General features: G+C 55.2%; 6 protein-coding genes across 6 annotated transcripts; 4 read left to right on the forward strand and 2 right to left on the reverse strand.

Moving 5' to 3' along the window:
- Positions 1 to 103: 103 nt before the first annotated feature.
- COCSUDRAFT_9514 (Thioesterase/thiol ester dehydrase-isomerase) lies at positions 104 to 1,152 on the forward strand (the record flags this gene model as incomplete). Its single annotated transcript, XM_005652133.1, has 3 exons — positions 104 to 163; positions 471 to 638; positions 1,075 to 1,152. Coding segments are annotated over 3 exons (306 nt in total), but the record flags the coding sequence as incomplete, so codon positions are not given.
- A 1,789-nt stretch (positions 1,153 to 2,941) lies between these two features.
- On the forward strand, positions 2,942 to 3,582 carry COCSUDRAFT_55638 (hypothetical protein; the record flags this gene model as incomplete). Its single annotated transcript, XM_005652134.1, has 2 exons — positions 2,942 to 3,120; positions 3,465 to 3,582. The coding sequence occupies 2 exons, from the start codon at positions 2,942 to 2,944 to the stop codon at positions 3,580 to 3,582; spliced, it is 297 nt and encodes a 98-aa protein (XP_005652191.1).
- Positions 3,583 to 4,409: 827 nt separating this feature from the next.
- Positions 4,410 to 6,896, reverse strand: COCSUDRAFT_64323 (hypothetical protein; the record flags this gene model as incomplete). Its single annotated transcript, XM_005652135.1, has 7 exons — positions 6,710 to 6,896; positions 6,349 to 6,430; positions 5,957 to 6,182; positions 5,509 to 5,595; positions 5,232 to 5,338; positions 4,814 to 5,000; positions 4,410 to 4,510 (listed from the first exon to the last, which is right to left on the reverse strand). The coding sequence occupies exons 1-7, from the start codon at positions 6,829 to 6,831 to the stop codon at positions 4,410 to 4,412; spliced, it is 912 nt and encodes a 303-aa protein (XP_005652192.1). The 5' UTR covers positions 6,832 to 6,896.
- Positions 6,897 to 7,451: 555 nt separating this feature from the next.
- Positions 7,452 to 11,772, forward strand: COCSUDRAFT_11155 (kinase-like protein; the record flags this gene model as incomplete). The annotated part of the gene is made up of 10 exons (XM_005652136.1): positions 7,452 to 7,685; positions 7,859 to 8,011; positions 8,289 to 8,370; positions 8,543 to 8,666; positions 8,935 to 9,076; positions 9,417 to 9,548; positions 9,704 to 9,793; positions 9,959 to 10,113; positions 11,030 to 11,156; positions 11,578 to 11,772. 10 exons carry the CDS (start codon positions 7,452 to 7,454, stop codon positions 11,770 to 11,772), a joined length of 1,434 nt encoding a protein of 477 aa, XP_005652193.1.
- Positions 11,773 to 12,475: 703 nt separating this feature from the next.
- COCSUDRAFT_32068 (hypothetical protein) lies at positions 12,476 to 13,616 on the forward strand. Its single transcript, XM_005652137.1, has one exon. It carries the CDS (start codon positions 12,773 to 12,775, stop codon positions 13,304 to 13,306), a length of 534 nt encoding a protein of 177 aa, XP_005652194.1. The 5' UTR covers positions 12,476 to 12,772; the 3' UTR covers positions 13,307 to 13,616.
- A 686-nt stretch (positions 13,617 to 14,302) lies between these two features.
- On the reverse strand, positions 14,303 to 22,811 carry COCSUDRAFT_55641 (hypothetical protein; the record flags this gene model as incomplete). The annotated part of the gene is made up of 19 exons (XM_005652138.1): positions 14,303 to 14,406; positions 14,715 to 14,940; positions 15,427 to 15,621; positions 15,945 to 16,117; positions 16,398 to 16,524; positions 16,809 to 17,027; positions 17,322 to 17,515; positions 17,725 to 18,058; positions 18,247 to 18,543; positions 19,005 to 19,160; positions 19,399 to 19,569; positions 20,009 to 20,219; positions 20,566 to 20,708; positions 20,854 to 21,008; positions 21,175 to 21,283; positions 21,398 to 21,661; positions 21,830 to 21,989; positions 22,256 to 22,389; positions 22,644 to 22,811. The coding sequence occupies 19 exons, from the start codon at positions 22,809 to 22,811 to the stop codon at positions 14,303 to 14,305; spliced, it is 3,540 nt and encodes a 1,179-aa protein (XP_005652195.1).
- Positions 22,812 to 23,091: the final 280 nt, after the last annotated feature.

Here is a 23,091-nt window from a genome sequence, read left to right on the forward strand (position 1 = left end):
ATTCTGTGGCATGGTGTAGAGCGGGCTGGACCTGGGCAGCCTGTACCTTGAGGACCAAGCACAGAGGGAGGACACTGTCTCAATGGCTGCCACGCGCGTGGTCATGCACCAGATCGTGCTGCCCTCCGAAGTCGACTCCCTCGGCATCTGCTTTGGCGGACAGGTGCCATCCTGCTGCACACCTGCTGCACACCGCTGCCATCCCCAGGCACTGTCAGTTGTCCTGAGCATCCCTACAGTCTCAGTGGCATTTTTTCCTTGGTGCAAGGCAGAACTCTGAAGATGCTGTGCCCTGAAGGAAATAGCAAAAGCCCTGAGCCTAGCCACTGACCCACACTAGAAGCTGCTGCCAAGAAAAGATGCTCAGTCCCAAAAAAACTGCCTGAAAATTAGTCGGATTGGCTGTCAGATGCTGAGGTGGATCGACATATGCGCCATGAAGATGAGGAGATGCATGCTGGTGTCCACAGGTGCTGAGCTGGATCGACATATGCGCGGGGCTGGCGGCCAAGACCGTGGCGCGCGGGCCGGTGGTGACGGCCAGTGTGGACAGCGTGCACTTCCTGCGCCCCTGCCGCCTCGGATCCGTCGCCATCGTCGCCGCCCAAGTCAACCGCGCATTCAAGTCCTCCATGGAGGTCCGACCCATCTTCCCCTATTCTCCCTTTCACACACACCTTTGCCAGGCCTGGCCGCTTGCCAATTCCTTGCCCTGTACAAAACAGCTTTCGTCCCGTGTCTTACCTTGAATTTTACAGTGACCTTTCACACCTTAGCCGGGCTAGCCGCTGGACAGTATTTTGCCCTGCTTGCCACTATTCCTGGCGCATTGTCTTTCACAGCAGAGACGTTGTAAGAAATATCATACCAAAAGCAGTGCTGATCACAAGCATACGATCAGCTCAAGGATGCAGATCGCTCTGCCATGCGATGCACATTGTTTTTGGAGAAGCAGGGAGGGGCAGGCGGCCCTGGGCGGCAGAGGCGATGCTAGCACAAGGTCTGCAGAGGGAATCTGGGAGGCCTGCGTAATGATGAGTCAGTAACGTTGAGTCATGTATTGCGTGGCGACAGGTGGGCGTGCGAGTGGAGGAGGAGGACATGAGAACGGGCGCGCGGCACCACTGCTGCTCCGCCTACCTCACCTTTGTGTCGGTGCTGGCGCGGCCGGGCGCCAACGGCCGCCCCGCGCGCCTAATGAAGCGCGTCGCCCCCACGCTGACCACCCACCACGAAATCTTCGAGGCCGCCGAGCGGTGCGCGTTGCCTTCACCGCCTTTGTGGCACTGTGCAGAGTTGACCCTTCATTAAGGCGTGCGGAGTTTGCCGCTACGCCGTGAGCAGTTGGCTCGAAGAGGAGGGTGCTCGAGCTTTTCAAGAATGGGCCTCCATAAGGGAACGACCAAGAGCTGGTCCCTGAAAGTCATCAGACCGTGTGAAATTTTGTTTGGAAGTGGAATCACGGTCTGGGCGCTGTGTGCGCTGAGAGCATTGCTATGACTGTGCAGGCCAATAAGTGCATGCAGGTGAGTCTCAGCACGCAGCAAAGTTGCGCTGTGCTGATGCAGGCGGCGGCAGGAGCGTCTGGAGCGGCGGGCGCGGCTGCAGAACACGCCGGAGATGGCCGTGCCGCGCCTGCAGCCCATCACCCACCGCGAGGGCTCCGCCACACTCGCCCCCGCCGTGCAGGCACGCCCTCTCACAGCTATCACAAATGCACCATTCAAACCTTTTGTGCTGGTTCAGACCGATGCCTGCTGCATGAGAGAGATCTCAAAACCAGTTCTGGAAACTTCCTGTCTGAGAATTTTCACCTCTGTCATATCCCGTCTGGAAAGTTGCCTCGTTAAGTGCTTGTCCTTTTCGTCACACACATGGTGCCATACGCTTGTCAAGTGAGAAGTGTCTGCCGGGGGATGAAAGTCTGTGGTTGCTGTGTGAGTGCAGGCTGCTGAGGCGGGCGTGCGGGAGAAGGTGCGTGTGACACCCGGGATGACGCTGGCGCACATGACGCAGCTCATAATGCCCCAACATGCCAACTCCCTTGGCATCACATTTGGCGGCCAGGTGGGGGCCCCTCAATTCTGTGCACTCCCCACTTCACCTCACTGCTGCTCCAGTAGAGTCCTCCAGTCAGGAATCTCAAGCTCCATTTGGACGAACTCTGACGGCAACTTGCAGCAACCCTGGCCATTAACAGCACCCCTAGAGCAGTTTCTGCGATGTGGACAGGCCAACCGAATGACTATCTCCTCACAGCAGTCGCCTCAGGGGCCCAAATCACTGCTGTTGTCCAGGCGTTGCTGGCGCGCCCCTGCAGGCATCGAAATCAAAATAAATGCGGCACTGATGAAGCAAATAGGATCAAAGAAGGGGTCATGTTTGTGCGGCGCAGGTGATGCGTTGGATGGAGCAGTGTTCGTACATAGCGGGCAGCCGCATCGGGCGCAGCGGGCACCTGCTGACGGGCAGCCTGGACAGCCTCGCCTTTGCGCAGCCCACGCGCGTCGGCGACATCATGTACATCACAGCCCAGGCGCGTGCCTATTAATTATGTATCTGGTGTTTCTGCCGACCTGTGCTTTCTGCCGCCTGTGCTTTCAACCGCCCTGTATTTCCAGCATGTGCATCACCCGGCATGTGCAGCTGCATTTGAAAATATTGTGTCTTCTTGATGCAAGTCGAGCAATAGTGCGTTTGAAAAATTGGAGCTCGCAATTTTGAGAGCGAGTACATATAAAGAATTAGCAGAAGAGGGGGACTTGCGCCGGCACGTTTCTGGGAGGACAGCAAACTTCTGAGACCCGTTCTGTGATGTACATCAGGCGTCCAAGCGGGCTCATTATGCACTACCCTTAGATAAACAGTACAAAAGCACGACGTGCCCCTTAATGCGCTACACTGTCCCCTGCGGCAGGTGACGGGTGTGTTTGGGAGCAGCATGGAAGTCATGATCAGCGTCTGCGGCGAGACGCCGACGCAGGGAGAGGTGTTCCACTGCGGCGACGCCTACGCGACCATCGTGTCGGTTGACCCGCGCGGCAATCCGGTGGACCTGCCCATTGACCTCGCCCCAGAATCTGCAGCCGACCTGCTGCGCTGCCGCGCTGCCGCCGACCGGTGCGGCCGGCGCCAGCCACTGCGTGATAGTATCTTTGGGAAATGATATATGATATTATTAACATTGGATGGAGTTTACCTGAGCAGCACGATGCCAGAACAATCAGGCCTCAAAACTTTTCGTCATCCAAAGTTTTATGAGAAGGTTGCAAGAACTCCTGGAGTCACTCGGCCTGTGCCAGCGGGGTTTTTTCTCCCAGGAGGTACCTCGATAGGAGTTCAAGACAGTGGTTCAACACGCTGCTTCTTGCCTGCATGCATCTCTTGTGAGAGATTTGAGGTTTTTATTATTATTGCAGTATTTTCTTCGATCCGTGCCCGACAAAGGGTGGACGCATGTGCAGGCGGTACGAGCGGCTGGCGATGCGCAGATCCCTTCTGGCCAACGAGGCCAGACGGCCGTCACTCGATGGCACACTCGCCGGCTCCCTGCGATCCAGGAATGCTTTTGGTGGCACCTGAGCACCCACAGCAAAGGCCACAATCTTCAGTGTCCCAACGTTGGTCGTTGCAGTGTACTTGATCAAGGAATGTTTGCCCTCGTGCGGCTGTAGTACCCAGCGGCTGGAGAGATAAGTCTTATTTGGTGTTAAGCTCTGGACGACAGGTTACCTCATTTGTGGCATGACGCATGCAGCTAGTTTGACCAGAAAAGTGTGAGTTTGTTGTGTACCTATAGGAGTGTACTATTATGATTTGGTCCTCAGGTTGGCTACAGCCTCCAGGTTTGCATGAGATGGAGTTTGCTTTGTGCAATGCAATCCTGCAATTTTTTGCAGTTAGGTTAGGATTATGGGGCGATTGCCAGGGTGTCCCTAGGAATGTCCTTTGCTATTGCTATTACATTGTATAGGTTAGGAAGCACTTTCTGCCGATCCATAATCATGCTAATTGAAAGCATCAGTATGATGTAGCAGAGTCTATTGTCAGTCACTTGGTCAGCATCCCTCATCAACGCGTAATTTTTAGAACCTCAGTTCCAAACGATAGGCTAAGCCGTTGGGTCCCGTAAGTTTTGGTGGTTGCAGGACTCAAGTGTACAGTATCTTCATAGCATTAGGAGGTTGTCAGTCCAGGTGGCGTCACTCACATCCTGATTGGCATAATGCTGTTGCTGTTCAGGATTTGTAACACATGCACTTTTATATACACTCAACCGTTACTTGACCATCAGTCTCACACCCTTCAGGTGCACACATGCCCTCTGCCATGCGGCAAGGCAGTTCTGCTTGCAATCAACTGTTCCATCTAATCCGTCTCCAGGCGCTGCAACTGCTCATGTGTCAGACTCAGTGGTGCTGGCGAGTGCCTGGCCCAAGCCCAGCCAGCTGCAATGTGCTCCTCCACAGAGCAGCTTTCTCTCTGACCCCATACATCTGCTGCTGCTGCCCTGCATCCGCAGAATCCCCCACTTTCTTCAGTCAGCACAATTGCCAGAGTCCTGCACCTACATATGGCTGTGTTGACACTCACAAGCCCCACTCGTGCATTGCAAGCTTGACTCGCATTGATTTTCTGCACACAAACCTGCAGATTGCACAGCAGAAAGCGCACAATAATGGTACACAACGTCGGCCATACCCAACGGTGACAAGACAAATAGGCTGCTGTGCCTTTTGCAATTTGCCTCAGCAACTGAACAACCATCACTGCATGCATAGTTGTGCATGCAGGACTGTAAGTGCCGACGCACCTCGAACGGATGACAAGATGAAGTCAGAAGATGCCGCCACGAGCCACCAGTGGCCGCGCGCAATCTCCCGCTGCAGCTCACCCCAGGGCCAGTGCGCGTATCCCGCCAGCAACTTGAATTCGCTCGCTGCCGCGCGGCCACTCGCCACCAGCTCGTTTGCATGCGCCAGGCCCCCCGTGTAAATCCCCTGAAAGTTATTGCACCGAGAACCCTCGTCATAAGCCCTCCTTCAGGGTCCCTGTTGCTATGCTTTGCTGAAACCGTTATGCCATCACTTCGGGGTCAAAGTTCACAAAGTAAGCGTTGGCAGAATGAGGGTTCCTTTTAGGGGAAATTCCTGATATCAAGCTGGTGCCTAAACACTTCTCTGCAGTGCTTGACGGTCAAGGCATAAGGCTTAGGAGGGTGTATTGCGCACATCTATGACTTCAAAGGTGTCTGCCACTGCGGGGTTGCCGTGCAGCAGATGCAGCCGCTCTGTGGCCACCGAGCCGCCCTGGTACAGCAGCTGCTGCTTGAAAGCCCCTGCGTTTTAGAGAACACCCAACTCACCAAACTTCGGGGGTACAAAAATTCCTGTAGCTGCCCGAATGCTCAATGACGTATGTAGTCACCGTGCCTGAAGTTGCATCCGCCTGAAAGTTAGCAATCTGACCACAGTGAACACCAGTGTTGAAGGTCACCAGAAGTCACACCTGCAATGTCTGGCAGGCATGTGCAGCTCCGCACGCGTGCGTTCGCAGAAGGGCAGTTCAAGATGAGTCCAGCGCTCCCTTGCAAGTCTGCACAGCCACCGCCCCTTTCAGCTCTTGGTAACACATACGGATGTGAATGTGACATGCAACAAGCCACCATTATGTGATGTACACCCAGGCTAGCTGTGGGTATTGCAGAAGGATTTACAAACACCAAAGGACTCTGGTTTCACCATGGGTGCTGTCAACTCTTGACTCCCAGTGGTTTAGTCCTCTTTTTCCCTTATCGTTGCAATCAAAGCGATTGGGAGCCCCATTTACCGGGCCAAGGGTGTCTTTCCTTATGCCTGCTTTGCATGTCATTTAATGCGGTGCCCCAGATACAGCTCAACTGAGGGCCTGGGATCCAGGAGTATCCACTCTGGCAGGGGGGGCTGAAGGGTTGCACCATGCTCGAGCAGAAGCACAACTGACTGTGTGTGCAGCGGTCCCATGTCAGGCCTGCGAGCCACGAGCAGGCAACCGCGTTCGGGCGCGCCCAGCTCGTGAGCCCAGTGCCGGGGCAGCACCAGCCGCCCGCGCAGCTGCTGTGTTGATGGAAGGCCGTCTGAGAACAGCCCCGCCCGCTCCTGCTGCACCAGAGACGCCCGATACAGCCGCCAATTCGCCGGCCCCTGCTTTGGGCATGACATTTGTTGCAATCATTATTTTCCCTCCCTGTCCTCTCCTCACTGTCGAAGCCTGGGTGAGTGGCTGCTCAACAGTGTAAGGTTGTTCTATCAAGAAGTGACATGTACTGCAAATGTCATTGTGTCTTAGGTGCACGGGACCAAATCGTACAGCTGAACTCTGGGCGCCCACAGAGGCCTCCTCGCCCTCGCCTGCACTGCTGTGCTGGGCGCTGGCTGCAGCACTCTGCCTCCTGCTGAGCACAATCAGACCATTTTTGTCACTACTATTGCTCCAGATACTGAACCCCGCCTGAGGCACTGAGGTGCCCCATATGAACAAGGTCCATATCAACCTAGTCAACTACTTCTGCAAGGGTGTAAACTCAGCTCAATATGCAAGCAATAAACAGTAACAGTCAAAGAACAATTTTATGATCGCCTGTTAGAAGTGTACGTGCGAGTGTGGCAGGCTAAAGGACGAGGTAGTAAGTATAAAAAGTGCCCGTTATGGCTAGGACAAGGTTGCCCACCTTGGTCTTGCGTGCTGAGACTCGCTTCGAACGCAACCTTTGTTGAACAAGAATAAGCCTGTCTCCCTATGACATATCAGAGGAGGGCCCAGCAACGAAGAAGATAGGAACAACGGTTGCATTGCGTTTTGTGGGCCGCAGGTCCGTATCTAGATCGTCCGCGCAGAAGACTATGGCTAATTCCAACTTCAGAACACTTTGTTAGAAAGGGATATGAGGGAGTTCAGCTCGGTTGCACGCGCGCAGCAGAATTTTATGGGCCAGCTGTCGACTAGTCAGCTTGAACAAGTCGTTTGCCATATCGACCCCCCTATCTAGCCTCACGGAAGAGAAACGCATCACATCCTGCACGGTGTTCTGCTAAAATGTTGTCAGGTCTCTTGTCAACTATATTTCTGACACAGTGCAGGAGCCAAAGCCCTATTCTGCGCTTCATGAAACTTCAAATGAACTAACCGATCTGAACTAAAACCTTACGACTGTGGACACGCGTGTATCTTGGCTTCCTCTTATGTCCACTTATATTAGATATAAGCGATACTAAGCTGCAGATTTACAGGGTACGCAGACATGTAAGCAATTTGTTGATGGAGCATGGAAGTGCACATTTGCACACTTGCCAAACCTCAGACGCAGCCCTGACACTCAATCTAGACATGTCAAAGAGTATGTGGTCCAATATTTTATTAGATCATCAGTGCTGGTGCAGGTGGTCCAGTACAGCAGCTGAGCTGCAGGCTGCATGGGCCCAGAGCAAGGCTCAGATGGCACCGGCTCCTGGGGCTACTTAACCGGCTTTGCCGACAGATACAAAGTGGCCGGTCAGGTGGGGAAGGGAGGCAATGGCATTGTCAACAAAGTCGTGCAGAAGGCCACAGGCCGCGAGTATGCATGCAAGGTGCTGCCAAAACAGCTGGCCGATGCTCGCGCATCGGAACAGAAGAAAGCAGCTCACCCCGAGAGCGTCCGGCACGAGGTGACTCACTGTTATTCTGTCGTGACAGCCGTGCATGCAGGCAGTCTGCATCTTGTGCCTGCATTAGCATGTGCCCTGACCAATGTGGGCATTCGACGGTGAAACACAAGTATGCAAGCTTGATTGACACTTGATGCTTGCATTGCTGGAGGTTATCTGGTGTGTTTGTGCAGGTGGAGGCACTTTTGCTGCTGCGTGGCACGCTGAATGTGGCCGGCTTGGAGGCAGCATATGAGGATGATCGCAGTGTCTACATTGTCATGGAGCTCTGTCGGGGCGGCGACATCATCAAGGCCATGAAGAGCAACCCTTCCAACGAGAGCATGGTGCGCGCTTCGCATGCAGCATGCTCACCGCCACAGAATTCATGCGCAAACTTCCTTCTTACTCCGCCCAATACTGGGGAGGTGCTCGCCAATGTAAAGGCGCCAGGATTGCCTGCCCTAACCGAAATCGAGCTGCAGAAATGGACGAAATTCACAGATGCAGTAATTAAACAACAGAAGTTTACATATGACCAGGCAGGTACCTACATGCGGTCCATCTCTACTTGGGAAAAAGATGTGTGCACATGTGAGGCTTTGAGATGACTTTGTGGCACAGCTCGCATCCATCATCCGAGCGGTGCTGCAAGTGGTGGCGCATTGCCACGCAGTCAAGTTCCTGCACAGAGACATCAAGCCAGGTGGGCATCCAGACTCCTTCTGGCACCCATGCAATGTGGGGTGATACAAACCAAATAGACTGCCAAGTGCCTCCTGCCACATCTCATGCCTTGGTTGGGTGTTGAGTCTCCCTTTACATGAGCGTAGAGGGATTTGAGGCTGTGATCCTGATATAAGTCTGCTGCCCTGCAGAGAACTTCCTGCTGTCGGAGGCTGGGGAGAAGGGCCACCTGAAGGCCATAGACTTTGGGCTGGCGCTGCCCTTTGACCCGGCGAACCTGCCCCTCTCAGTGTCTGTACTGGAAGGCACTCCCTGGTGCGCACCTTCTATCATGCTCCCACTGAACACTGTTACCCCACTTCAAGATATGGTAATGATCTTTAAAAAACTGATAACGATGATAATGACACTTTAGGGACCTGTTTGGAGCCAACCTAGGCCCAATAATACTATGGGCAATCTCTCACAAGGGGCAGCAGGTGTTACCTTGGTCCTGTACTTGAAAACTCATTGCTTGTTGCCTTTGAAGGCATGTAAGCTTGTGTAGTGAGAGTCTGATGTTTCATTGCACACGATCTTGCAGGTATTTGGCGCCCGAGGCTTGCAGGGGCAAGTTTGAGCCGGCGACGGATGTGTGGGCGGTGGGGGCCATGACAGCGCAGTTGCTGACTGGGGAACTTCCCTTCAACGACCCTGTATCACCCAAAATGCCCTCCATGCAGCGAGTGCTCAGGTGCAGTTCGGCCTCAGCCCTCCATCTACCTCTGCATGGTGCAGTACTTCTATGATTCAAGGAGCACTGGTCAATTGTAATTTCGTAGTGAACACTGTGGATCAAAAGTTCTTTTTGGATCACCTGCTTCCTGCTAAGGTAACAATCACAGGAAAGAGTTTGCAGGTGGGAATTATAAAGCTAATATGAACAGCAATTATGTTCTTTCAATACGAACGAAAAACAAGGAGGGTGTGAACGGGGCAACAATGAAGTAGAAGGAAGTAATGTTCTTCTGATCACACCCCTATGATAATATATGTGTGCAAGGGCTTCAGTAACTCTGGGCACAGGCGCGCAGATCCATCATACGGGATGAGGTGGACTATGGGAAGAAGGGCTGGAGCCGAGTGAGCCCGCTGGCCAGGGAGTTTGTGGCCAGCCTCCTGCGAAAGGAACCTGCCTCACGGCCGTCAGCTGCACAGGTGGCGCCATTTTACAGACTTTGACGGCAGGCACAAGAACTCAAAAGAAACTGGCATTTGGCTCTTTAATATCAGGTTGCATGGGCAGATACCAAGTCTGGGTGTGCGTCAGCATTCTGTGGAAGTTTGGTGAGTTTTGTCATGTGCTTGCTCAGGCTCTGAAGCATCCGTGGATCCAGGAGGAAGAGGCAGCCGAGCAAGTTGGGGTCCGAAAGATCGACAAGTCTGTCGTCCAGAGACTCCAGGTGGGCCATCATTGCTGCTCATCACAGTACAGAATCCACCTCGGCACATGCTTCAGGGTCGTCATTAGTCAAGCAAGCGGTCCACATCACAGCATGACACCTTCTCTGTTAGCCGGCAAGCATGCCCCTTTCAGGGAATGAGTTTGTCTGTTGTGTGCTGCGCAGCGCTTTGCGAACGCCAGCTACTTCAAGAGGAGCGTGCTGGAGCACATAGCTGCAGACATGCTCACGCTGCGCGCGCGAGATCAGCAGCCGCTGGACGCGCGGCTGGGCTCCTTCCTGCGGCTTCCGCCGTCCTCTGCCGCCGCCGACAACGAACGGTGCGCGCAGCCCCCTTCCCCCCTTCACCTTGTCCGATCTGACGTTCCAAATCAGCACTTGTGTTGCTATACGTGATTAGAGGAGCCCATCGTGCTGTGAGTCTGAGGTGTCGGCAAGCCCCACTTGGTGGGTCCATTTGGGGTGATCAATTGAGGGCAGGCTTTGTGAGAAGTCCCCTGTTCAAGCTCAACAGGGACATGGTTTTTAAAGATCCTGAAGAGAGTTGATAACTGTTGAAAAGCAAGGTCTGAGGGTACCCGGTTAAATCTTACAGGAACAGGTCGGTGAGGGGCGGGTCGCAGTTTTCTTACGGCCGCTCGGTGCGCGCCGGGCTGGCGTTCTTTACTAATCGCAGCGTCCGCGCCGGTGCGGCGTTCCCTCCCTCGGCCAAACCAGGCAACGTCGCCATGTCATCCGCCACCACAGCGCTGCCGCCGCGATCCGCGGCGGATGCGTCGGCACGGGCCGGCCGCTCGCTGCATGGCCGATCGCTGCACGGCACGCGGATCGACGAGGGTTCCGCAGACCCCGGAACAGGGGATGTGAGCGAGGGGGGTTCACGGCGTTGGGGCGCTGGGGCGGAGCTTGACAGCGGGGAGTGTGCACCGGACCCCATAGCGACGCCGTATGCGGAACGGTTGCAGAGCCTGCTGAAAGTGCTAGAGCTGAATCAGGTGCGCTGCCCAACCCTTTCTTCAAATACGCTTTCTCAAGTTTTGAAAATCCATGTTCAAAATCTGACACATCCGTAATTAGATGGTTTTCTCACTCATGAGTGAGCAGAAACGCAGCTGATCCTGCAGTCATGTCAGAAAGGGCAATGACATCACGCAAGTGACACACTTACAAGGAAGGAGCGCTGCATGTGCAGGAGGGTTCAGTCATAGACCGGGACGGCTTGAACGCGGGGCTGAGGCGGCTGGGCTATGACTTGGATCCGGACGAGGTGGATGCTCTGATGCGGCAGCTGGATATTGCCGGCACTGGCCGCCTCCAAAGCGCAGAGGTGGCTGCCAGCATCATAGACTGGCACGCCCTGCAGGTGCGCCTGATATGAGATGACTACAGCTGAGTCCCAGGAACAGTCTTGCCCAGTTGTGCAGCTCACAGCTGATGCACTCCAGAAGAGCAGTCATGGCAGCAGCGGAAAGTTTTGTAAGTACCCTCCGCAACTGCTATGTTTGCTTTCTGGATACTGTGTCTGTGTAAGCTGTTAATTGCCCCCACAAAGGACTCAGTAAAGGACTCAACAACCAGCTGCCAGGATGTGCATTGGCCTTGTCTCACATCGAGTAAGAACGTGTAAGAATTATCATCAGGGCCTTGGCAAGGGGCTCATCAATCTAGTGCATGGGCGGGTGCCAGCTGGTAGATGCTTAATGCTCAGATTTTAGATGCCTGAGTCCCCGCCCCGAGGTGCCGTGGGTGCTTGGCTGCAGGGCAGGTACAGGGACCTGTGGCAGGAGTGTGCGCGGAGGGCATTTGAGCAGATAGACACTGATGGCAGCGGCTACATAGAGCGCGAGGAGCTGGTGGCCTACCTCAGCAACAAGCTGTCACCCTACGAGGTGTGCCCCTTGTTTTGTAACATCCACTACCCCGCTGCCTGGTTGCCCTTGTGCCTCCTTAGACACATGCCAAGCTGTGGACCTGCGTAACTTCTGTGAAATTGCCTCATGAGCAAATGGGTCGGTAGCCACCTCTGTGCAGCTATTGATTTGGAGTTGCAAACAGAAGATTCTGTGAGGGGATTGTCTGTGTCTGCCTGCCACTGTCGCCCCATACGTTGCCTCTGTCTAGGAGTAGTAAAGCAAATTCTCATCAATTTTTTCAATCTCAAAAGAGTTCAAGAAAAGTTGGTGCACGATTGGCGCGCACAGGTGGAACCACTGGTGAGGCTGACATTGGCTGAAGCGATGGGGGAGGCAGAGGGGGGTCCAGGGAGGGGCCTGAGCCTGAGCCAGTTCTCAGCGCTGCTCACTTCTGGGGACACCGGCCTCGCGCTGTATGATCCCAGAACGGGCAGGCAACGATCAGCCAGGATACTTCCGCCGCCTGAGATTGCTGAGAAGCCTGCAGGCGCCTGTGCAGCGTGCCTGGTCTGCTAGATATGAGTGTTATTAAATCACCCGGTATGCTTACTCAGTACTGACATATGTTGCCCGGGCCATTAGCATGCATGCCTAGAAGTAGATGTGGCCTTTGTCTATGCCTATGAGATGTAGTCTTGAGTCTGTTGGAAAATACGATTTAGCTGTCACGCATGCATGGCGTGCACGTGAAGACTGTCTATGATGAGTGCTATGCATCTGAGCACTGTTTTGATGTGTACATGCACTGTTGGTTGGCTTGCTGTAGGTCAATCACAATTATGTTCATTACAGGCACAATTGATAATGTTGTCAGGCACAATTGATAATGTTGTCTGCCCAACCCTCAATGATTATTGCGACCAACAGACATGCTCATGCATGCGTCACAACCTTTTGCGTCACGAGCATCTGAAACAACGAGACAAGAAGAACAAGAAATCGAGCTGCAGAGCTGCAGAATATTGGCGGCATGCCTGCTCTTGCAGCAGGTCATAAGTGATTTCAACTCAGGTATCGACACCGCCTCAATATTCAAGAGACTGGCAATCTCTTTTGTCGCACACCCATGCCGACCGACAGGCCACCATTGCGGCCCAGTCAGCATCAAGAGGCACACAAGCGCAAAAGCTGTTTGCCACACCCCAGTGCCAGATGGAAATCATGCCTCCGATCAATGAAGAACACGGAAAAGAAGATTGTGGCATTCGCTGCACACGCTACTGCAGCCAATGTAGCGGCAACAGTGCACAAAGCCGACACATGGGCCAGTGCTGTCACACATGGAGCGACTGTGATCATGTCTTGTTGCATTTGTGACATGTGCTGCATGTCTCTGAAATGTCAATGCACACTACCCGTCCTGATGGGCAGCCGATGGTTCAGTCAACAAAAGTACCCCTCAAGGTGGTTCAGTCAAGGGACAACAGGGTACAAATATGCGCACACCCCCTCAAAGAATGCCCCGCGGGGCAAAATGCTCCTCCCAAACACCCAGAAAATGAAGAAGAATGGTTTGAGCGGCCCACTTAGAGCAGCACTGGGGCCCAACAAGTGTATCTGGGTTAAAGATCGTCAAGTTTTGATGAATGGCATTCTGTAAATGCTGTCTGATTCCTGGTGCCAAAGGGGCGTAGCACTGCCCTATGGGATGCTCAAAAATAGTTTTGGCCAGCAGAATCTACGTTTCCACATGTCCCCTTTGGGACACACCCTCAGGGGGTACTGAAGTGTAGTCTTCAGTACCCCCTGACACCCTCTGTGGATTGCCCATGATAAACACGAGCAGGCCTCCACAAAATGGTGCTGCAAGAAAGATGCCTCCTGTTGAAGTGCTTGATTTTGGCGCGCCCAATTTTTGCGCTTCCCCCAACTGCACACACCTCATAGACTCCATGCAGCCAGAGTCCCCCCCTATCCTACCACTCATGATCAATTTTTCCTACAATCTACCTTGTACAGGTCAATCCTCCTTGTTCCAGCCAGACAAGGGAAACACCCACAGCCCAAATCCATGCATTTGCCAACAGAGAGCGTGGAGGAGCGTGCTTTTATATTCGCCGGACGCTGCTCTGGGCCGAGCGCAGTATGTCCCAAGGACCTGCCTGCGTTGCTTCGTGGCCCAGACATCCTAGCGAGCTTCCTTGGACAGTCCAAGGACACCATGCTACTTAGTGACCACCTCCCTGGCATGCAAGAAGACCCACTTGTTTGGGACCCTTTAGCTCTCCCAAAGACCCTTTCTCTTCCATGCTTGTCAGCTTGAGTGCACTGCGCACAGCGGTCTGTGCTGGGGTCGCCTTCGGCATCCCCCTCCATTGCTGCAACACATGAAGAGGGTGGATTCCTTGCAGCGAGGGGGTTGGCCGAACTGATATGCAACTGCGCGTGGGACACCACGGCAAGGAAATCGCAATGTTGTCGGTTGTTTCGTGCGAGCGGGGAAAAACATGACTGCATGCCTTGGCACGTGCTGAGCTCCTTGCATCAGCAGGCCTCTATCTCTCGGCATAACTCCAGATTATGCTCTCGAGCAGCTGAGAGTTTCTTGACATTGAAAAGCGTGTCGGCACAATTTTATTGGTGTCGTGGCGGGCCCCTAAGAATCCTGGGAGGAGCCGCTGACGGCGACTGCCGCGGCCGGGACCGGCCGGCCGCCGCCGCTCACCTCGCTGCTGATGGAACCCCCATTTGCAAGCCTGCCTGCACACCCACACCGGGCGCAACCTCAACACCTGCTCGATCACCCGCCAGCCGCATCGGCAGCGCCGGTGCATGCCACATGCAAGGTGCAAACAAGCAGCGTGCTTCTGATTTCCTTTCTTATCTACCTGTAACTGGGCACGGCAGGCGGCAACAAGCTGTCTTCCTCAGGAAGAAGTGTCCTCTGGCATGTCACGAACATGCTGCATGCAGGGCGCAACCAACATAATAAACATGGGGTATGGATCACAAAGATGTAGGCGGCTGGACAAGAATGGATGGGAGACGGAGACTGCGGCTGCGCGCACCTTGCTCAGCGGCGACGGCGAGGTTGAGGAGGCGGCTGTTGGCGGCGCCGCGGCCGTTTCTTGCGGCGCGGCCGGCCGGGGAGCCGCTGGGGTCGCTGGAGTGGCGAGAGCCCAGAGACCCGGAGGGGTACTCGATCGTGTTGTGGGAGCCCGTCGAGCGCTCCGACGAGGGACCGCCGCCGTTCGCGAACGGCAGCGGCTGCACCACCGGCGTGTGCCCCACAGCCTGCGTCCAGGAATGTCTTTGAGACATTTTTCTTGGGTTGATTTGCCAACACCCAGCAACTGGTACATCTCTGTGTGAGATGGAGCATGACTTCACATGGAGCCCTAAGCCTGAAGAGTGCTACGCTTGGTTCCCGGATCCCTTGTACATGGCTGTCTGATCGGGGCGCAGAGACGTAATTAATGATGCTGCAGCTGTGCATCAGGATGAGAGAGATAGACTCTTACACATTTGATGTCCACAGAGTGTCACAACTAGAGTCCGCACATTAGGCACTTGCATAAAATGCCTAGTCTCTACCATTCATCTATCTGTGAATTTGCTGTTAACAACGTTGTTTCAAGCTCCCCAGTCCCTGTTTTTGCAGCTCACTTTGCATTTGGGCAGGCCATTACAATGAAGGCCCCAAATCCTCAGGTGCGCTAGATTGGGCAATAAACTAAAACTAAAACTACAAACCCCGCAGTGGGCTGATTAAGGGCGCACCGAGTTGGGATCGAGGGTCTGCAGGACGATGGCGGGGCCGGCGCCGTCGGCGTCGGGGGGGCCGGCGCGGAAGGGGTGGCGCTGCTGCAGGCGGCAGTTGATGAAGGAGAGGTCCTTGGAGGGCGACTGGTACGCCGCCGTGCTCTCGCCCATGCGCGCGCTGAACAGCGAGTGCGAACGGGACCCCAAGAACACCTGCAATGTGCGCAGCAAATATTCCTGAGTGTCATGGCCCATTGCTACTGCATGTGCAAGGGAGCTGACCGCACACCTACCACCCTTGCCCATCAGAATTATATTTTCTGCCTGTGAGAGTCAACTGCCCGCATAGGTAACCCGCCAGGCAAAACGGCGCACTGGTGGCCAGCGTGCTGCATGAGCTTCAAAAGATTGGGCACCTCTGATCATCATACTCCTTGCTCGTCAGCCCTTCATTTTTGACGACACCCTAAGCGCTGTGAAGAACAAAATGATGCACAAAGGTATCTTGGGGCAAACATGGAGGAGGAGGGCAGCACCTGCTGGCTGGGGGACTGGCGCATGGGGGACACGAGCACTTTGCCGCCCGGGGTGCCCAGGAGGGCGGGGGACGCGCCCCCCAGAAAGGCGCCGGGAGCGCCGAGGCGGTCGTGGGCGGGGGGCGTTGAGAAGCTGCGCGGGCCCAGGGGGGTGCCCAGGCGCAGGGGCGTTGCTGTTCCCAGCCCAGGCAAACCTTATATTACAATATAAGTTCGAATGTCTGAGGTTGCACTCAACATCCCTACAACCAAAGTGGCTTGCCCTGCTCCTAAGCGATGGGTGGACCGCCAAAAGATCTCTTCAGGCAACAGGGCAGGGCCTGCAGACGCCTCCTGTATTGTATCAGCTTCTCTGTGCTTTGGTGAGTGTTGGGTCTAACCTTTCAGGGTAGAAGTGCCATGCATGTGGTGGTTTGTCCAAACGAAGCAAGCAATCAAGCCAGTGTGCGTTACCTGGCACGGACAGCGTCGGCAGCGTGGCGAGGGGTGCCGTCTTGTTGCCGAGCTGCAGCAGGAAGGATTTTGTGGCCGGGATGAAGACCGCGTTGTAGAATTCTATCACGTCCCCCGTCTTCACCACCTGCAAGCCATTCCTCCAGGCCTCAGACACTGTAATACTTGCCATCCTGGGTACTATTTATGTATCCATTTTTTCTCTTTGTAAGGCCATTGTACTTGAAATAAGCAAATGCATGGGGGTGCAGGCCAGCACTTCTGTGTACAGACACACTGTACAGCCCTGCTTGGCAACTCATAAAATAAAATAGGAATTAGAAATTATATTTTGTTTTTGGTTTCAAAAGATAGAATTTGAATTTGAGAGTGCAGTCAAAAAGTGTGGTTTTAAAAAAGGGTGCGCCTCACCTGGAGGTCTGGCGTCAGCTGAATGGAGACGGTACGGAAGATGGAATTTTTTGCCTGGGCCTGCTTCTTGTAGTGCGTGATGATGTCCTTGAAGGTGATGTTCTTCAGCTGGTTGACCTTGCACACGCCGTAGAGCGCGCACAGGATCACCTGGTCCAGGTGGCGCCCATACAGCAGCCCCGTGTGGTCAGTCACCACATGTGACACCATCGTGAACACCTGCAACACACCACCGTCATTATTACGTGTCCCTGCTGCCGCCAACCACTTGGAAACATTGCACAATAATGTACAGCTGCTGCTTCCTCCAAACAACATGAGTCAGGCACAGAGTGCCTGAACCTGCCTGCCTGTTTGTGTGGCTTACATTGGCGGCAGGTGAGGAGCCGTGAAGGAGCCCGGAGTCCCTTCTCAGTAAGACCTTCGTACATGCAGATGAAAAGCCTCGGGCAAGAACAATGGCTGGTCTCACAGGGGCACATTGGCAGCTGTGATGTGAGAAAAGGGCGCCACCTGACTGACGATCTGGCTGCGGTCCAGGGGCTCGAAATCGAGGCGGTCGCAGATGTCATTGATGCGCAGCGCGGCCAGCTTGAGCACCTTGTTCAGAAAGTCGGACACCACCGCGCGTCCCGGCCGCTCCAGCCCCTCGCCCGGCCGCCCAAACGCCGCCGGCAGCATCCCTGGCACGCCCAGCAGCTCCGCGGCTGCAGCAACTCACACAGCAGACTCTCAGCAACCCGCCATCCTCCAGCCAACCTCCCCCTGTTCCTTCTTCATTCAACTTGCAATAGTGCTTCCCGGCAGCTTGCACCGAGCGTTAACCTGGCAATGTCCACCACCAATTCAAGATACAGGCGGCCAAGGCAAATGAGAATAGAAAAGACAAGGCAGGGGATGAGCATTGGACACCCACCTGGCTTCCGGAGCGGGGACATGAAAGAGGAGAAGGCTGAGGTGTCGCTCTTGCGGCGCGGGGACAGCAGCCCCTTGAACGGCTCCCCTCGGGGGGACTGCAGGCCGCCGGACGACGCCGACACGAGCGCCGCGGCCGCCTCAGCCACCTCAGCCGAGACGTCCGGCCGCGACGGCGAGCACGGCTCGGCGGCAGCCGGCGGCGGCCCGGCCTCTGCCGCAGCGCGCGCTGGGCCGCCGGCGCCGTCGGCCGGCTTGGCTGCCTTGGTCGGTGTGCTGCCGTCTGCAGCCGCCTCCGCTCGCCTCTTTGTCGGCGTGCTGTGCGCGCTGCCGCCCTGCTTGATAAAGCACAGAGCATGTCAAGCACTCACCCTTTCTAGCTTCACAGGCCGGCATGCACAATGGCGATCCCAATACACTGGCAAAACAAGCCGTCCTTGCTCTGACTGCAAGGGTCCTGAAGGCATGAATGCATGTCACAGTGCTTGCAATCGCTGGGCGAGAAACGCCGCAAGAGGCGCACCTTGCGGGAGGTGACGGGCGGCGACTCGTCCATGACGGCGTCGGCCTCGAGGCGGGGGGACTCGGAGTCGGCGGGGGGCGCGGAGCAGGCGGAGGTAAGGAGCGGGTAGAGGGAGGAGCCCCGCTCCCAGGCCTGCTGCTCCAGAATCTTCTCCTCGATGGAGAATAGGTGGCGCTTAAGCTCGCGCGGCACCTGGTCGGCCGGGGATATGTGCCGCACAAATGTGCCCACCAGCTTGGACATGTCGAAGGCCGACAGCTGCAGCCGCTCCAGCACCGCCGGGAATGCGTGCGTCACCTGCCAGAAAGCACAAGCAGCCGTTCGAATATCTAATTGTTTACACGAAGCACACCGTACCTGCAGCTGATGGTGCCAGACATTTCTAAGCCCGCAATTGGTATTGAAATTGGGCTTTTTGTGGCATTTTGCATTTGGGTTTTCAAGACCTGTTAAAACCCAAATATTGCGTTTTGGAGAAGTTCCAAAACTGAATTGCAGAGATCCTGATGGTGTGTCTCAGGACAAGCTCAGATGCTGAACAAGTTTTGATTAAACCTGACTGCCGCCACCTTCGATGATGGATGTTTGAATTGCTAAATTGTGAGCTGATGGCTACAGCCAGTAGAGGGAGTATTGGGCATGCGGGGAAAGGTCCGATTTCTTGCGTGGATTGAGGAATGTGTTGTGTTAGGGGACCAGATCCCAGCTGGACCAGGCGTGGATTACAACATCAATTGTGGACTTCAGTGTGCGCGCACCATTCTGTAGGAGGCTATGACAACCTCGAAGGCGCAGCCGGCCAGGCACTTGTTGAATTGCGTGGAGGCCAGCAGCGAGGTGAAGTTAGTGCGACCCGTGCGGTCCTGCTCCGCCTTCAGCATCCCCTCCAGCACCCGGAAGTACAGCTTCACCCCCTGTCGTCGCACACACCCTCGAGCTCGGGTTATATCCCTTCGTGACATGACGCTTTCAACAAAAGCCTGCAAGCTCGAAATCCAGGCTGCAGCACAAACAAACTTGGGAGCAGAAGCACATCCACAGCAAAAAAGAGTTGCCTGAGATTTGAGAGCTTCTCGGGGCTATGTGTGAGAAGTTCATGTGCACCACTCTGCAGATTATGTCATCCTTCAATGATTTGGGTTTTCTACGCACCTCAGCTCCCCTGGGGGACACGTGTGCGCCGTTGAGGACGCCAAGGGTCACGGTGTCCTGGTCTGGCTGCGGAGGGAACACTGCATCCGCCATCTGCGCCACGCGCGCGGCCACCGCCGCGCCGACCTCCGGCCCCGCCGTCTCAAAGAACTGCTTAACCTCCGGCGTCAGCTGCACACACCACCAGTAATTTTGAGCTTCTCAGCTCTCCTATATGCAATTCACAAACCCCTTGCCATTTGATGTCTCCCGAATCAAGGCACCCACTGTCCCCAATGGCAGCATCCCAGGTGAGCATTAAATCTTCTTGAGCTGCATCACGGCTGCTCAAGAACACATTGCAGCATGCAATACCCCGTATTCTGCGACAGCAGCACTTGCTGGGGACAAAGTACTTCACAATGTGAGGAATCAGCTTCGTCAGAGAAGCTAGACACTCAAGCAGAGCGGAGAGGGGCAAGTGCTTGTGCACATGAAATTCCTGATGATATCGCAGGTTGGGTAGATGTCCCCATCATTGGAGGCGACAAACCCAGCAATTTCACTCGGCATTAAAGCTCCAGCATTGGATAAGGTTGCCGCAATTTAAAGGCAAGGATGCCCCCCCCACCTCGGATGGGCTGCGCGCAGTGAGGTCCTGGAGCCAGCTGGCGGCTGCCATGGCTTCGGTGACGGGGGTCCCCGGGTATACACCAGGGGTGGCGAAGAAGCTGGAGGCCCCCAGGCGCACTGGCGAGGGCGTCTGCAGCATGTGCTGGTTCGCCGGCCGCAGCGGCGACGGCAGCAGCCGCACCGGCGTGCCCGGTACGCCGCCCCCGAGACTGCACCACAACAACCACAGCAGCCCATAAGGATCATGCTAATGCAGCACATCGGAGGACTAGATGCCCATTATCCATTGACTGATCTGGATTGCCTGGCACGCCGCCCCCAAGAGTGCACCACAACAAGCACAGCAGCCGATGAAGATCATGTTTTCCACCGTTGATACCCTTCTCCTGAGCTTCATTACGAAGCCCTCAGCATGCTATTGCCTCAAAAGATCGACATGAGCGACAGGGTGCTCAGCAGGTCAACATGCGCATTTTCTAGGCTGACACTGCATTGCAAGCCTGTTTATCTTGGACGCGAGCAAATGAGCTTGATGCATGCAGGTGATGTGCCCACCTTCTGTTTCTGACGGGCGTGCCCACTTGGCACTTGGTCATGGAGGGGGGCGTGGCCGCGCCCCTGGCGATGTCAGGCACATCCCTCGGCTGCCGGCCGTCCACGAAGGGCCGCTCGTCGATCTCGCTAATGCTGCTGTACATCTGTTCCCCACCCCCGGCATACTTCAGACGCCCAGTAGGATGAGAAATTCTTCAGCTGAACCATGCAGAGCACAGTGCTAATCCATCCAAGTTCGCTTCTACTCACAGAAATGTCCTGCTGTAAATAATATTAGGAAAGCGTGACCGAAGAGATCTCTTCTGTGCTTGCCTGCTCATAGGTGCGGTTCAGTTCGTCCTGCGCTCGTGCCAGGCTCTCCCTGCTGCTGAGCACTCCAGGGAAGAACTTGGACACAAGGACCAGATTGTCTGCCTCGGGATGGCTCACATTCTCCTCTCCTTCTGCGCAGATGCAGCACAGAATGTCAATGCCCATGTCATGTCACAGCATCAGAAGCACGTATGTTCACTGTGAACAGCACAAAAGCAGATAGCATGATCATGGTCTCTGCAGGCCTCTTGTCAGTCATGGGGGCACTGAAAACTGGTCACGCAATTTGCCACGCACCTGCTTTGTCACTGGCAAAGTCGGCAAGAAGGCTGCGCAGCACAGTGTCCAGCCGAGCCATCAGTGGCTTCAGCTCTTTGATGTTTGCCTTATTCACCAGGCCCAACGACTGCACACAGCATGACACCTTCTCAGCCGCCATGCCAAGTTTGCAACCAACTTGAACCTTCCTTGTGGCTTCATCAGCTGGCACTGATCAAGCTGCTTAGCTTGGTGGTCTCACCTCTAGGACATCGACTGAGCCCTGCTCTGTGCGTCTGGGCAGCCTCTCGGTGTCTGTGAGTTGCACGGAGCGCTGCTCGGCTGGCACGTGGCAGAAGGCAAACGCCAGGACGCAGATGAGCAGGTTGAAGGAGGCAACCAGGTCTGGGAAGGGGGGGAATAGTTTGGCCTTGGCCACTATGAAGAGCTGCCAGACGAGGTGGAACACCGAGGGCTCGCTGTAGCAGCCGCTGGTAGGCAGCTTGAAGTACTGCTGGAAGAGATCCTGAACCGAAAGCACAAGCTTGTGGGCGCAAGGCATGCTTGTGGGCCAGTACACTAGTAAGCTCAGGTGGCACTGTCAGGAAGCGATCCGTTGGAATATGATGATCGATTGCAGAAGAATGCTTGCAGGAGCGACCAATCATGCAGAAGAGAGGACCCGGGGACGCACCCTGCACTTCTTTGCGAGAACGGTGGTGTAGACAAAGCTGGTCTGTAGCTCGCGCAATCTGAGGCGCCGCTCCATAGGGGAGATTGGGCCCAGCAGCTTGGAGAGGCTGGGCTCCGCTTTCTTAACGACCACCGGTAGCTCCTTGAGGAAGTCGGCGAGGCTGCACCCAGACAACCAACGTTGATGGGGAAGGATTGCTGGGACTCTCGGGAGGGTCGTTTGCAAGCGATGATCGCCGGACCCAATTCCAACAGCAGCCTTCGAATAGCACAACCTAATCCCCAACAAGCCAGACAACCTCCGGTTCTACAAGCGCAGGCGTGCCAGGTCAGGCGCCTTTTCCCGCCAACGACAGTCCCTGGAGCATCCTCAGATCGTGGGCGGCGACCACCGTTCGGTCCTCGAGCCAATTGGAAGGCAGATTACCTGATACCAAAGCTGTCCAGTATCTTAGTGAGGGTGATCCCGGGCGCATCGCCTGGGCCGCCTGCTGCATCTCTCCTGAGGCTTTTGGCTATGAACAGGATGCTGGCGTACCAAAGGCGCTTGGTGTCCTCCTCCTGCGCACAAATGCAATCATGGGTCATCTGATTGAGAAGCGTATAGCTACAGCTGATTCTACAAGGCACCCGCATCCCTCCGTTTCTCATATGCTCCTAGCTGGCCACAGCAATCCAGGAGCTGCTCCTGATGTCTTGCAGACCTCAGCCCAGGACACATTACAGTTTAGACTCCCAATTGGCTGGACATTGACACTCACATGAATTGCATGGCATCCATGAAGGCTGGCAAAGCAGAGTTGTAGCCTGAATACCTGGGAGCTCTGTCCCCCAACTTGGGAACAAGAATCGCTGATGGCAGCCTGACAGCAGTCGAAGATCTTCTGCGCCAGGTCCGCAAGGGATCTCTCTAGGCGAAGGGTGGCGACGGCTTCGGAGAAGCCAGACTGCACGCTGATCGTGGGCTCGTTTTCGGTGCTCATGCTGCCACAAAGGGTTTCCCGCGCTGGATTGTACGTCTACTAATGGTATTCCCGATCTTGTATCTGGTGCATGCGCCACATCCCTTCGCACCAGTCTGATCAACCTTGCGCACTCTGATCAACCTGCTGGAGTAGTGCGCTCTTGAAAGACGAAGCGCGAAGGCCAAACGGGGTGTCCGTTTTTGGGAGGCCTCGTTGCAGACGGCGTTCCTACGGAATCCTCCTCCTCTGACTCGGATGGGCTGAAGCTGCCCACCTTCAGATTTCTGGGCAGAATTTG

Source organism: Coccomyxa subellipsoidea (genome assembly GCF_000258705.1).
Source record: "Coccomyxa subellipsoidea C-169, whole genome shotgun sequence".
Taxonomy (NCBI): Eukaryota; Viridiplantae; Chlorophyta; class Trebouxiophyceae; family Coccomyxaceae; genus Coccomyxa; species Coccomyxa subellipsoidea.

Bases quoted from the DNA above. Each gene is read 5' to 3' on its own strand.
- COCSUDRAFT_32068 (XM_005652137.1), top strand. From the start codon at position 12,773: ATGCCGACCGACAGGCCACCATTGCGGCCCAGTCAGCATCAAGAGGCA.